The sequence below is a fragment of the Gasterosteus aculeatus genome, chromosome 14 (assembly GCF_964276395.1).
Source record: "Gasterosteus aculeatus chromosome 14, fGasAcu3.hap1.1, whole genome shotgun sequence".
Lineage (NCBI taxonomy): Eukaryota > Metazoa > Chordata > Actinopteri > Perciformes > Gasterosteidae > Gasterosteus > Gasterosteus aculeatus.
In genome coordinates, this window is record NC_135702.1 from 2,817,023 (window position 1) to 2,830,626 (window position 13,604).

The following is a 13,604-nucleotide window of genomic DNA, read 5'->3' on the forward strand; positions in this document are numbered from 1 at the left end:
CACATTCCGGCCCAAAGCGGCGAGGGAAATACATTGGCGGGGTCGAACGCCGCCGCGGGCGTTCTCACAAAGCCCCGTATGCAAAGTTCATTTCCCAGACTTCCGTCCTCGCTGTGGGAAATGTGAGCGTGAGCTGACGGGACGAGGAGGAGGCTCGGCAGGGAGAACACACACACACACACACACACACACTGATGTGCGTACCTGTCCCCAGGTCGGTGTGCTCCTGAGACACGTGCTGGCTCTGGTGGACCCATTCGCCGTTGCACTTGAAGAAGATCTGCAGCGCGGGCCGAGCTCGACACCGCAGCTTGATGGGGTTGCTCTTGACGATGTAAGCGTCGACGGGCTCCTCCAGGAAGCGGGGGAGGGTCCCGGACTGGCCATGCTGCAGGGCCTCACCTCGGGGACCTGCACGATGAGAAGAGAGGTCCTCATGAAAGATAATAACCCTGCAGTGGAAGGTTGTTTTCACCACACACACACACACACACACACACACACAGCTCAAAGACTTCTATTCAGGCTTCCCGTAGCTCCCACGATCCCTCACCCTCTCGCTCTGCCCTCCAACCAGACCTCAGCGAGCGGCCATTACTCCTCGCGGCCACGTCGGCCCGGGAACAAATGGTTCAGAAGTAACACAACAACACAACGTCGCCTCGTCGACACAACATTACCATACAATGATTTACAGAAAGCCCGCGGCGGAAAAACATCCCCGAGCGTTCAGCGTTTTAGGAACATGGATACATATAGACAACAGTTTATACAAAGTAACTAATGCATATCACCATATATAGACAACAGTTTATACAAAGTAACTAATGCATATCACCATATATAGACAACAGTTTATACAAAGTAACTAATGCATATCACCATATATAGACAACAGTTTATACAAAGTAACTAATGCATATCACCATATATAGACAACAGTTTATACAAAGTAACTAATGCATATCACCATATATAGACAACAGTTTATACAAAGTAACTAATGCATATCACCATATATAGACAACAGTTTATACAAAGTAACTAATGCATATCACCATATATAGACAACAGTTTATACAAAGTAACTAATGCATATCACCATAAAACCTCCCTGTGTGAAATGTTTTGTTGGAACATACAAATGAGGGTTTATCTTCCTAAATAAGTGCCACATTGCATTATTTTCCATTGGATGAAGCCTGTTGTAATATCTGCCATGTTTCTAGAAATAAATACTAGAAATAGACGTATTTGTGGTGCTTGTGGATCACCACTGAGTAACGTGGTAAGGATGTGTGAGGGACCAGGACCATTGGGTTGAAGTTGAGCGGGTGGAGACGTCCTGGTGTGGATCACACAGCGACCCCCCTGTCCCCCCCGTCCCCCCCGTCCCCCCCTCGTGGGGGCTCCTCTGTGTTCACCAAAGGCCCTTAATTCCAACGAAGGATTCGCTGCCTCCATCGTTTGAGTCAGCGCGCCGTTCTTCTGCTTCATCACACCCTGACTAATCCCCTCGTTTGCCACGACCTCTCTCGTGGAAGCGTGGCGTGTTTAGGGAGGCAAGCCACGCCCCCTTTTCCACGGGATTAGAGAAGCCTCTCTCTCTTTCTCTCTCCAGCTAATCTAATCTAATCCTCCTACCTGAGGCTGAGGAAATGCCGGCGCCAGCTCAACGCCTCCCCCCCATCCTTTCCAGACCCCCCCCCCCACATTCCTGGTTCCTGGAACTGAGGCTGAACAAAGAGACACGCTTTTCATTTCAGGACGACTCGCCCTCGGGCTCGCTTCCCTCGCACGGCGGCGCTCCAAATTTGTTTTGCGTCCGCGTTTGCGTTCGTGATGGATGCAAAACACGGAGGTGAGCGAGCATCCAGGCGCCACCGGTGGACTCACAGACACAGAGACCCATTTGTTAGTAGATCAGGTATTATACTGACGCGACAGTTAGACAGGAAGCGAGGTGCAGCGACTGATCACTGGTGTGATTTAGACACACGAGAACTTGTCCAGCGCCCCATTGTCTCTAAATATGGATCTCAAGGGGCTCTGTTGAGGAGCACGAGGGTGGGGGGGGAGGCGTGGATGGGTCAAAGCGGCCCGCGGAGAGCGCTCAATTTTCCGTGCTGCCGCAAGGACCAATTTCTCACCCGGATTCGTTCCGCCGCCGCCGCAGCCGCTCGCCGCGTTCTTTACGGTGATCTACAACCGATGCATCGGCCCGGCAATAACGCACGGAGGGGCGCGGATTCATCCAGCGCTGTTTGAGAGGGAAACAAGATATCGGTGCCGGGGGGGCGGGAGGGGGGAAGCTGAGCGATGGCTCAATCCGATACCCTCTTCCTCTCGCTGGCTCTCCATCAGCCTCCAACACAAACAGACCTTCGTCGGGGAAATTCACCCCCCCCGTCTGCTCGGGCCGCGATGCAACCCGAGAGGGCGACTCACTTTATTGCTCATATTTCCTGAAGGCCGGCAAACGCTCGTTTTCCCACACGTGCAAAATGGAGAGCGACGGGCAGGCGTCTCCGTCGGGTTCAATGTGTTCGTGGCTTTTAGTGGAAAGCTAGAGGAGATGAGGGGGAAAGAGCCCCTTGCAGACTGAACTAATTCGCTAAAGCCTTTGGGTGTTAGCGCGGGCTGTTTCACACGGAGAAAGATGATTGCTGCTCCAGGACGCCGCGGCGGGCTTTGGGGGAGACTGAAGGCCCAGCAGCCAGGCGGTTGTCGGCCAAATTCAGCTCCTTCTCAGCACAGCGCGACCCGACGACCTGGCGGAAGAACTCCCGTCCCTTTTCCACCTCGACCACCAGGCTGATCCCATCCCATCCTCCGGAAACACCGGGCCCTCTTCATGCTGCTCTTTGGTCCGTACACCAAACACATCACTTCCCTAAAAAACCAAAGGAACGGCTGCTGGAACCTGGCAGTGCAACAGAATGATAACGAGCTCCGGAGTGGAACGCGGATGTTGTTTGAAGTCTGTTCCGATAAGCAGGAACATTACGACTACGTCCTCCGACCTTCCCACCGCCAGCGACGCCAACCTGTCACTCATCTGCCGGCTCCGCCTTCGGAGCGTTTCAACAGCCGCTCAACCGGCAAGGAGTCTCCGGCACAATCAAGAAATGACTCCTGATGCAGAGCTGATTGCGCTGGAGGATGGGTGGGGGTGGGGGGGGTGGTCCTCATTGCTTGAGAGGCTGTTGCCTTTTCAACCTCTGCACGCACTTTACAGGAAGTAATTGTAAATACCTCTTTAACACACGAACGCAATCTGATTGTCCTTTTGACATTTTGCACAAAACGATTAGTCCCGGCTTAATTTGGGTCACCGTCGTCCGCGCGAGGCCTCGTTAGCAACTGCCGCTTGCCGTCACTCAACCTAACCCTGACGGGGGGGGTCATCTCTCAACGCCGCTGGTTGAAGGCTGGTTGCACTGGTGTGCAATTGAGGCCTGATCCTCTGTATCTGATTGACAAAAGTTACTTTGCAAATCGTCTGCTCGTATCCACGGTAACAACAACCTATAGCAGCTGAGGATGATTCGATTGTCTCCTTCCGTACATCGAGGCAAATACCTGGACTCGCCTTACCTCCTTCGTACGGATTTCCAATTCAGTGGTTTTAACGATGTATTATAAGCATTTTAGAGCTTATTTGAACGCTAATAAAGCCTCATAATGTAACCGTTCCTCAGCTGTTAGCGCCTTTATTTAGCCGACAGCTAACTAGCATCTCCACCTGCAGATTTGCACGCAGAGTAGTATGTAGTGGATTAACGGGGGGGAGGGGGGGGGGGGGGGCAGTACAGAATGACCCGTGTTCAGCATATATGAGCTGGTAAAAGAAACGATTGCTTTGATAGCGGATGGGTGGACGGACAGGCAAACCCGTCGATACCTCCACATCAAACACGCGTACATTGGCTTTATTTATTTATTTATTTCTGTTTGTTTTCCATTTCGCTCGCTCTTCATGAATAATGTTCAATGAACCACAGTGAATTTAAAAACCCACTGTCACAAAGGCCCACGTGTGATCTCTGCTTTCAGACCAAGCGGAACGAATCACCCGCTAATACAGCGCGTGAATTAGCAGCATGAAGCGAGGAGAGAAAAGAGGAAACAGTGTGTGTGTGTCAGCGTGAATGAAAGAGAAGAAAAAACTCAGAGAGAGGGAGAGAATATATTGCTTTAATAAAATACAACGCTGCCTTGAAAGTGTTATCCAATAACCACTGGTTTGCAGCCTAAAACATTTCTCATTTCAGGGATTATTCTTAGATATAAGGCCCTGCTCCTCCTTTGGTATCCTAGAAATGCCGCAGTTTTAAAAGGAAAACAACATATCGGACATCGTGCATCAGAAGCGCTGTTGAAATTAGCCCGAGATGTCGGAGTAAACGGAGAGAACCGGTAGAGAAGCACGGGGAAAAGTTCTCCCCAGCGGCTCTAACTCAGTCGACGGCATTCACTATTTATAAGCAGGAAGCAGCTGCGTAGCCATGAATTAACAAGCAAATCTACTAATTCAGTTTGCTAATTAAGAGCCAGTGGCATAAATGTTTGTTAATTACTTTACCATGTTGACAATCCAGAGAAATCAGGTGGTTAGTTGGTAAAAGAGGGAAGGAGGGGGGGGGTTGTTGTCACTTTTGCGTAAACACTGACTTCCAAGCTAATGTGGCTGCGTGAATACGTGCATGAATATGGTCAGAGCTGCAGTGGTTATACAGTATCGGCACTATCGCCGCGGATGCGTGCAGCAGATGGACGGTCTCGGTTGGGCATCAGAGGTGAAGCTGGAGGAGGTGGGGGGTGGGCGGGAGACTGCCGAAGCAGATGATGGGTGGGTGTCGGATGCAGCGAGAGGCACCGAGGGAGCATCTGTTCGGAACGGCCGGCTGCACGGCAGCAAGGCAGCAGGGCCAGGAAAAGGGTTTTCCGCGTTCTTCTCTCCCACCTCGCCGCCCCCCCCCCCCCCCGTCCCTGTCTGCAGGGATTTGTGAATGACGGACTCTCACGGGGGAGAAGGAGAGACGGGCAGCATTTCTTGGTCTCCCGTCGCCACAGCGAATGGAACGTGATTGTGTTCGGTGTCTCACTGTTCCACCCCATCAAAAAGCATCAACCGAGCACCAGGCGCCCCTCCTTACCCCCCCACCCCCCCCTCTCCCCCGGGCCCCCCTCTTCCCTCCCCTGACAAGCTGACAGCCGATGTGGCGCTTGGCAACCGTGTTATGCGCAACAGCTGGATGCACACGGACTCCACGGTGGCGTCTCTCATGCTGCTCCTCACTACAGGCCAGATTCTACAACAGCCAGATTTTACATCATTATTTAAAGTCATACCCCCCCGTCCCCCCGTCCCCCCCCCGTCCACAGGCCGGTCTCACGGTGACTTCTGTCAGACTGCAGAAACGCCCGCAGCTCTGGATCCACTCTCTGAGGTGCGATTTCACAGCAACAGGAGTCACGGGCAACACAGTTCTGCTCTTCCTCTTAGACCCTTAAAAAAAACCCAGCACGTCCTCGACAGAAAGAGAGATGCCAGAGCGCTTTGTTCAAAAATTGATGCAGGCCTCTCATCTGGCATCTCAGGACACGGCAGACACACACACACACACACACACACTGAAGCCCCCTCACTGGCAGAGACAGTTTTCCTTCCACCCAGGCCAGATGTTGTGTAATCATAACAAGGGCAGACAAATGTTGCCTCTTTTCCCTTGTTTAAGCAAATCTGGATGCGCTACATTCAAACTGTCACGCACAATTTGCGCCTTAAAAGTGGCAGAAAAAGACTTTTTCCTTTGGACAAGTCATGACATCTGTTGTGGGAAGGATCCTCCAAAACAGACATGTTGGTTTTTTTTTACTACTTTGTCTATTTGTGTATATAGATTTGTCAGTTATTCATAAACGGTGCCATATTTGCACACAGGCACATATGAGCTGAACATCAGCTCCATCACCAAGAAGGCTCAGCTGGTCATCGTTGACTCCGTCCTCTGCTCCTCCACCACCGTCTCACAGCCAGCGACAGCGTGTCAGCCGCTCTGCAGAGACGGCCATCGGCTGCAGTCTGCCGCCCCCCCCCCCCCCCCCCCCCCCCGGGGACTTGTTTGCCTCCAGGACCGTGAGGCGGGCAGGAAAGACGTCAGCCGACCCCGCTCACCCCAGGACGCAGACTCTTTGAGCCCCTTCCCTCTGGCAGGAGGCTCCATCAGGACCAACGGTTTCTCCCCCTCATCAGCTGGTCTCATGACCCAAGCAGAGTCACTCCTGGTTTCTCTCACCATGGAAACACATGGACACACATACGTGCTTTAACGTACTAATCCTGTCTGTTTATATTGTTTTCATTTTATTCATATATTGCACCAAATCATCAAGTCAAATTCCTCTTTGTGCAACATATGTGGCAATAAAAGGCTTCTGATTCTGATTTAATTTGAGGGTTTTCATATCATTAATCCAGATGTTTACACGGCAGCCGGCGACCCCCCATGATGGATTTTAGATGCATTCTACACGCGATGTGCGTATGAAAGTATTTCAAACGCAGCAGAAGGTTTTGTAGGTTTTGATGTTCATAAAAACACCTCAGGAATATATCTTGTTTTCAAAACAAAGTATATTATAGGAAGTTCACCCATGTGTGCTCAAAATAGAGCATGCACGCGTGTGTGCGTGTGTGTGTAGAGTTTGTGTCCGTGTGTGTGTCTGTGTGAATGTGTGTCACCCACAAACACCAGAGTGCAGACGCAGTTGTGCGTCTTCGTCGGTGTTGTGACAGCTCGCCGGCCGGCTTTTGGCAGGCGGGAGATTGTGCTTCCCTCGGCTCTCCGCTAATCAAAGAGTAAACACGCCGGAGCAAAAGTGGGTTACCTGCATGTCACGCTGACACAGAAATAAAGCAAAGCATCACATCGCCGTCCCGCAAAAAACACGTCTCGCTGCGATTTTGTTCACACTAATATTACTGGGCGAGAAGAGGAGGGGGGGGGGGGGGCACATTTGCATATATATTTCCTTTCATATTCCGCGTCAAATAATTCTCTCGACTATATATTTTTTTCCAAGGCCGTAGAAAGAAGGAGACTAAACCAAAATATGACGAATAAGCTTCAACATCATCAATGACTGGACACCTCCAAGGGAATGACATCTTTCAGTAAGCACACAGGGATCTTCCTCCTCCAAGCAAACACCTGGAAACTTTTCCTTTCCCAAAATAAACCCCCTGCTAAGCTCGTGTCAGTAACACCCTGCAGGCGAGCGCGCTTCGATCGGCGTTACCGCCTCCACCTCCGCAGGCGAGTGGGTGTGATATCTGGGAGGCTGCGAGATGATGTGATTGTTTTCGCCTTATCGCATGAACAATCGAGTCACTTCTGAGTAATGACGCAGATACGCGGCGGGTTTATCAAGGCGTCGTCTGCAGCGGCGTTATTACCTCATCCATCAGCGCTCATTCTCCATGCCGCTCCTCTGGTGGCGTTTAAAGAGCAGGCCGCCGCTGAGTGGCAGTGATAGCGGACAAAGGGAGATAATTGCTTACTTACTCTTTCCCATATAGCCTTTGATCCATTTTGTCTCTTCTGACAGTGAAGAGACAGCGACATAATTAAAGGCATTGTGTGGCGTACACAATCCGGGCGGCGGCGGCGTGACGGCTCACTCTAACGTGAGTGCTCTTTTTAAGGGGGCTCAATAAATAACTAAAGCCCAAGAAAACAATCCTCCGACTCCTTCTTTTCTCACATTCCTTCTTCCCACTTCTTCTGGAGAGCTTTGACGCAGACCACAAATATGAGCGGCGCTCTATTATTGACGGATTTTATGAATAAATTACTTGCCGCGTGGCCAAATGTGAGAAAAGGTTTAAAGCGAGGAACTTTATTTTATGCCTTATCGTTTGCAGTTTTTCTCATCTAATTGAAAAGTTTGGCAGCGCAGAAATGAGACCCAATGAAAGAAAATACCCTGCGAATGACGAGCGTCGGTGTTAATGTCAATTATCACCTGTTCACATCAAAATGTGTCCAAATTTAGCTCATTAAAAAATTTTCTTAAGCGTTTGCGCTTAAGAAATAATACTTAAACAGGGAACGGACGTCCCGTCAGCTACACGAGGATCGGTTTAACACAAAAGCCCTTTCAGCCATTTCATTTGTCATCTAAAGCTTCAGCTTTTAAGGCTTGAACGTTTTCAAAGGCCTATCTATCATTTAAAAAAGCTCTACAAAAGGAGGAGGCGTTAACTTCCGCCCCCCCCCCCCCGGGGAATTAAGAAGACTCGTCGTATCAGATGGTCCCCCCCCAGGACCAGTGCTGCCTGCATAAACACCGATTAATAAAAGGCCAAAGAATCCGCTACAGAAAGAGGTGAAAGAGGAAAGCTGTCAGTGGTCTCTTGACATACAAAATTCATGACAATCAAACACCTGCACAGTGCTTTTCCGTGTCCCCGAGCATCATCGCTCACATCCAAAGGGGGGAAATTCTCTAATGGCCCCCTGAAAGATGCGCGAAAGCGGGTAACTTTACCCGGCGAGCGCTGTTCTCTCGGTGAGAAGGGCAAGAGGTTGAAAGCGGCGGCGCTCGGCCTGCATCTCATGTCCCAGTGGGACAAAAAAAGCTCCGCGGTGGACGGAATGTGCTGAATGGTGACCAGGAGACACACGGCACATACATGTAGTCGCGTGTGATCCATCACTAACCAACCAGCCACGCCACCCCTCAATAAGCTAGTTGGAGTCCCGCCGCGCTCTTAATGAATCTTTAAAAGAAAACAGAAACAACAAGAGCTCAGATCTTTTCAGGCCGAACACTCCTGATTTGCTTCGGTGGACACGGGCGAAAGCACGTCGACGCGATCTTTTCGCCGTCTGTCACACAAACGATGCTTCACTTCAAATAAGGGACGCGAGGAGGCGAGCGAGCGCTCAGCACCTCTGCACACGGCGCCCCACATTCCTGCTTATGTAACCTGATTACTTGTGCACGCCGTGCAAAGACGCACGACAAACACAACCAAAACATAATTACAATAAAGGGGGAAAAGACGGCACATTCATCGCTCAGTGTCTCAGCCACAACTCTGCACAGTGAGGGTTTGCTGCTATCTCAGCAACAACAACGATAACGCTGATTAAAGCTAAGACTATAGCGCGGGGGGGGGGGGGGGGGGTGTTATGGGAATAAAGTCTACTGCACAGCCTCACACAAAAGGCCATCTTCTTTCTCGTTAGAAATCTAATCGCACTTTAATTAACAGGTTAAGACCGATATAAACCTGCTGCCAGAGCCGCCCCCCCCCCCCCCCCCCCAGCCCCCCCATCACAGGCAATAAGGCCTTGATTAGACGACGGCCTGCAGCTTCAACCTCTCGGTAGAACCACGACACCAAGGACGAACCCCCCCCCCCCCCTCCTCCACATGTGTGCAGCTGTGTGAGTGTGCTGGAGCCCAGGTGCGTCATGTACGAGCCCCCCCCCCGAATAAGTCAATGCGAAATCAACCTTTGAATGGTGATGAATGAAAGCGCTCAGATCCTCGCCGATCGTGGATATCGACTGATCCGCAAACTTTGAAGCGCAACTAATTTGCGAAGCCTGTGGCCCCTGATGGCCCCTGGAGGCCCCTGGTGGCCCCTGGAGGTCCCCGGTGGCCCCTGGTGGCCCCTGGAGGCGGCTTCTTGGTTTTCATTTTGCATTGTGAGGCATTTCATAGAGTGACATCCATCCAATCGAATTGTCTTTTGTTCATTTCTCTTCTAAACTTCACTGCCGTATTTTTGATTGCTTCTTTAATTTGTTTGTGAAGAAACAGTATAAATGAAACATCATTTAAAAGTTCTCTAAATCTTTTTCAGAATATGATTTCGCAGAGAACAGTAGTCCAGGCAGTCAGCATCCTATAATATAAAGCAAAGCAGTATTTCCATTATGGCGAAATATCCAAAACACACCAACGTAACCCTCAATTGTTTATGTTGGATTATTACAGACCACAGAAGCATGAAACATGAGGACTGAGGACTGACACAGCAGGGGCCCCATATTAAATAAATAGGAATACGCAGTGAGAGGAGCCTGTGGTGATCACAACAACTGGATTCCGGAGCCCGAGGTGCAGAATAACAGCGGAGTCACGCGGGGGGGGTCGAGGTGAGGCTGCCGCCGAATCTTAAAAACACCACAGGGGGCGCCGAACCTGCGGCGCTCCGGTGCACGGGGCCCCCGATGCACAATGTGCAGTCAAACAGGAGAAGAATAACGGTGACCTGGTACACCGAGACGCGTCCGTGCCGTCGGATGAAGGGCCGAGGCACGTTCCTCCCGTAATGAATGTATTCGCCGAATCCCCAGGATTACGGCTGATCCCGGACATCGACTGCTCCCACAATGCAACGGCAGGCGGGCTAAATGTCAAAAAATAGAGAAATTTAATTAAAGATCATGTGGTATCGTTTGTGAGCGGGACCGGGGGAAGACGAGGAACTAATCGGCCTAATCCACCCGCTTTATTAAAATCTACCAGACCTGTGGAGGCACGCATTCTGCTCAGTTAACCACCCCGCGCTTCACCGGGCCGCCATTAGAACATCCATTGGGTGAAAATCCCCCCCCTTGAGCCCAAGTCAGAACCCGTTGGATGCAAAGGATCCAATTGCAGGAGCGCCGCGACTCCTCCGACCCCCGGCAGGAATCAATAGGCCGGCCCGTCCAGTGGATTTAGCGGCTTGTTAGCGGGCCTGAAACAGCTGTCTTACCCTGTGTCTGGAGATGTTCTTCACCCTCCCCACCTCCACCACACCACCACCTCCTGAGAAAACTCCATTTCGTCCGGCGCTCCAGCCCACGTTTGGTTGTCCGTTGGTGCTTATCAGCCCCCGGCGCTGCAGGTGAGTGAACACAGCCCCACATCCACTTAAGCTTTTCAATCTCACTGGGACACGGTGGAATCGGCGAGAGTGGCGGCGCCCCGGATTGGATCGATGGCCGGGGCCGGTCGAGCCGCTCCTCGGCCACGCCGTCCATCACTCGGCGGCTCGTACGCCTTCACTCCCCCCCCCCGGTCGCCTCTTCTCTGTTTTCTGGGATAACGAGGAGGACGGCGAGGCACGGCGAGGAGTTCATGATATAAAAGGCGACGTAGCAACAGGGGGAAAAAAAAAAAATCTAATTCGCCGTTTTCCCCAGAGGTCGTCGCGACGGGCCGGGTCCAGACATCTATCAGATGAACCGGCTTCAGGGCGCCGGCAACCCACTTACCAACCCCGCCTCGCGCCGGCTGCCCTGCTGGTTAAGTGACTAAATTGTGCCACGGTTGGAAAAGACGAAGCGCGCTGCAGATCTTTTCAAGCTCTCTTGAAGTTCCAGCCTTTGAAACATTAAAGATGGCGGGATGCGGCGCTGACGGGTAGATGTTAATACCTTTGTGATACAATTTAAAACGACAAAGACATGTTCACTGTTCACGTGTTGCCTTTTCATGCGCTTTACTACCAAATAGTGGTGCTACAAATAAGGTAAACCGCCACGAAACACCGAAACGCCAGTCGACACAGCACACGTTCATAAATGTTCATATATGACTGAAGGGCTCCGAGCTACGCGGGCAGATGGAGAATGGAAGGATCCCAGAGTGCTGCATGAGATGTCCACATATCCGTCCACAGGAGCTGAACAGGAGGAGGTACGGGGCGCGTTGGGGTAATTGCTCCGATGCGCCTTCCAGGAGGAAAAAGGCTCCGTCCTGATGACAAATTTATTCCTATTCTGTTCCAGAACATAGATTTGTGCGACTGCTTTACGTCTCTTTTCATAAATGATTATTTTAGTAGTAAAGATTTGTATTCTCCGCAAAACCACGCCCCCCCCCCCGCCCCCTTCCTGCTCCCTGCTCGCCACTACTTCCTGCAGCGTGACGCCCCCGCCCCCCTCCTCCCCGCGGTGGGGAGCCATCGGGAACGTCACGGAGCGCCGCAGCAGCAGGATAAGTTGCTGCTGCTCCGCTGTCGGCCAACGGCTGCTTAATGGGACGTTCCCGAAAAGCCCCAAATCATCATTTAAAAAAAACGTCTCGGAGGCCGAAGGCGGCGTTTTTTCGATTTCGAAAGGTGAGCTGATTGTCAATGCACAGCGCCACGTTCCTTCCGAGGGCCGTCTGTTTATTTGTCTTACGCTGCAAAAGCCGGAGGGAAACTCCGTTTTTCCTGCAACAGCGTTTCAAACGGGAGACGAAGCATCTGCTGCGAAACTCAAAACGCTACTGCAAAAACGCCCTTTGGACTAAAGCCGCGTTTAACCCATCAATCCCCCGTCACTCTCCCCGAGTCCAGACCTCCTTTTGATAGTTCCCGAAGCAAAAGGTTCTGCGTGTCGGGGAGCGTGCAGGAACAACCACAGCTATTACCGTTTCCCCAGGCAGCCCACAGAGCCGACCCGCGGACGTCTCCCCTCCTAATTACAACCGCAACCCGAGCCCGTTAATCCTCCAGCACTGATGTTTCATTCATGAGGGCTCGTTGTGTGGACGTGTAACCACATTCAGGAGGGTTCTCTCCAGAGTTTTAGTCAAGAGATGCACACGGCACCTCCAAGACGGTGTTTTCCTACGGTCCTCATTAACAAATAACAACATCTGGTAATGACACCACACGCGCACACACACACACACACACACACACACACACACACGAGCCTGTCATCACCGGGCAAACCGGGGCAGCACCTGTCGCACGCCCGCGCTTCCAAACCCTCCTCGATGCCGCCAATTAGGAGAGTCGAGCCGAGTGTCACTTCTGCCGCCTCGTTGACCTTTTTCTGGCTCTGCTGGTTGTTCTGCCCGGCGATATCTTCATTAGCACGACCTGACCGCAGAGGGCACGCGTGTGTGTGTGTGTGTGTGTGTGTGTGTGTGTGTGTGTGTGTGTGTCGGGGACGGGCTGCGCAGCACAGATGCACAGCGGATGTCTTCTGTCAGATGAGACTCCAAGAAATAATCTCTCTCCTTTAAAAGGTGTCCGTTTGCATGCGTGTGCGTTTGCATGCATGCGTGTGTGTGTGTGTGTGTGTGTCCTGACGACGTGATTTGAGCCTTAACGCTTCAGGCACACGCGTGGGCCCTGAATGCGTCGGCCTGTTTCTGCTCACGCCGGCTGGAAGGAACCAATATGCGACGCGCTGCAAACCCGGAGCGGGACCGGCAAAGAAACCCAGGACAGACGTGAACGTGTCCCTGTGTCTTTAGCGTGTGCGTGTGCGTGCGTGTGTCACGCCTCTATTTGTGGGCCCCCTGACGACGGCGTGACAGTCGGCAGAATAAGAGAGTGTTTCGTACCTCGTTGAGACGTCCTTGATGGTGACACCTCATCCGCGCTATTCCTGTCGCCAGCTCCTTAGCGCCCCCCCCCCCCCCCCCCCCCTTTCACTGCTTTTCACCACTATTTCTTTCTCGCCCTCTCCAGCTCTTACTAACCCCCCCTCATCTTCTCCCATCCATCTTTCCCAATCATCTTCTTCCATATTGCTCTCTGTCCTCGCAAATCTTCCACTCCAACCATCCGAGCACTTCCCCTGGTCCGCCGT

General features: G+C 51.9%; 1 protein-coding gene across 1 annotated transcript in view; it reads right to left on the reverse strand.

The window, feature by feature from the left end:
- LOC120831972 (netrin receptor UNC5D) overlaps positions 1 to 13,604 on the reverse strand; it is a 94,964-nt gene that overhangs the window by 39,797 nt on the left and 41,563 nt on the right. Inside the window, exon 2 of the mRNA XM_040197946.2 lies at positions 205 to 411. Coding sequence (XP_040053880.2) covers positions 205 to 411 — 207 coding nt within the window. The remainder of the gene's footprint in view (positions 1 to 204; positions 412 to 13,604) is intronic.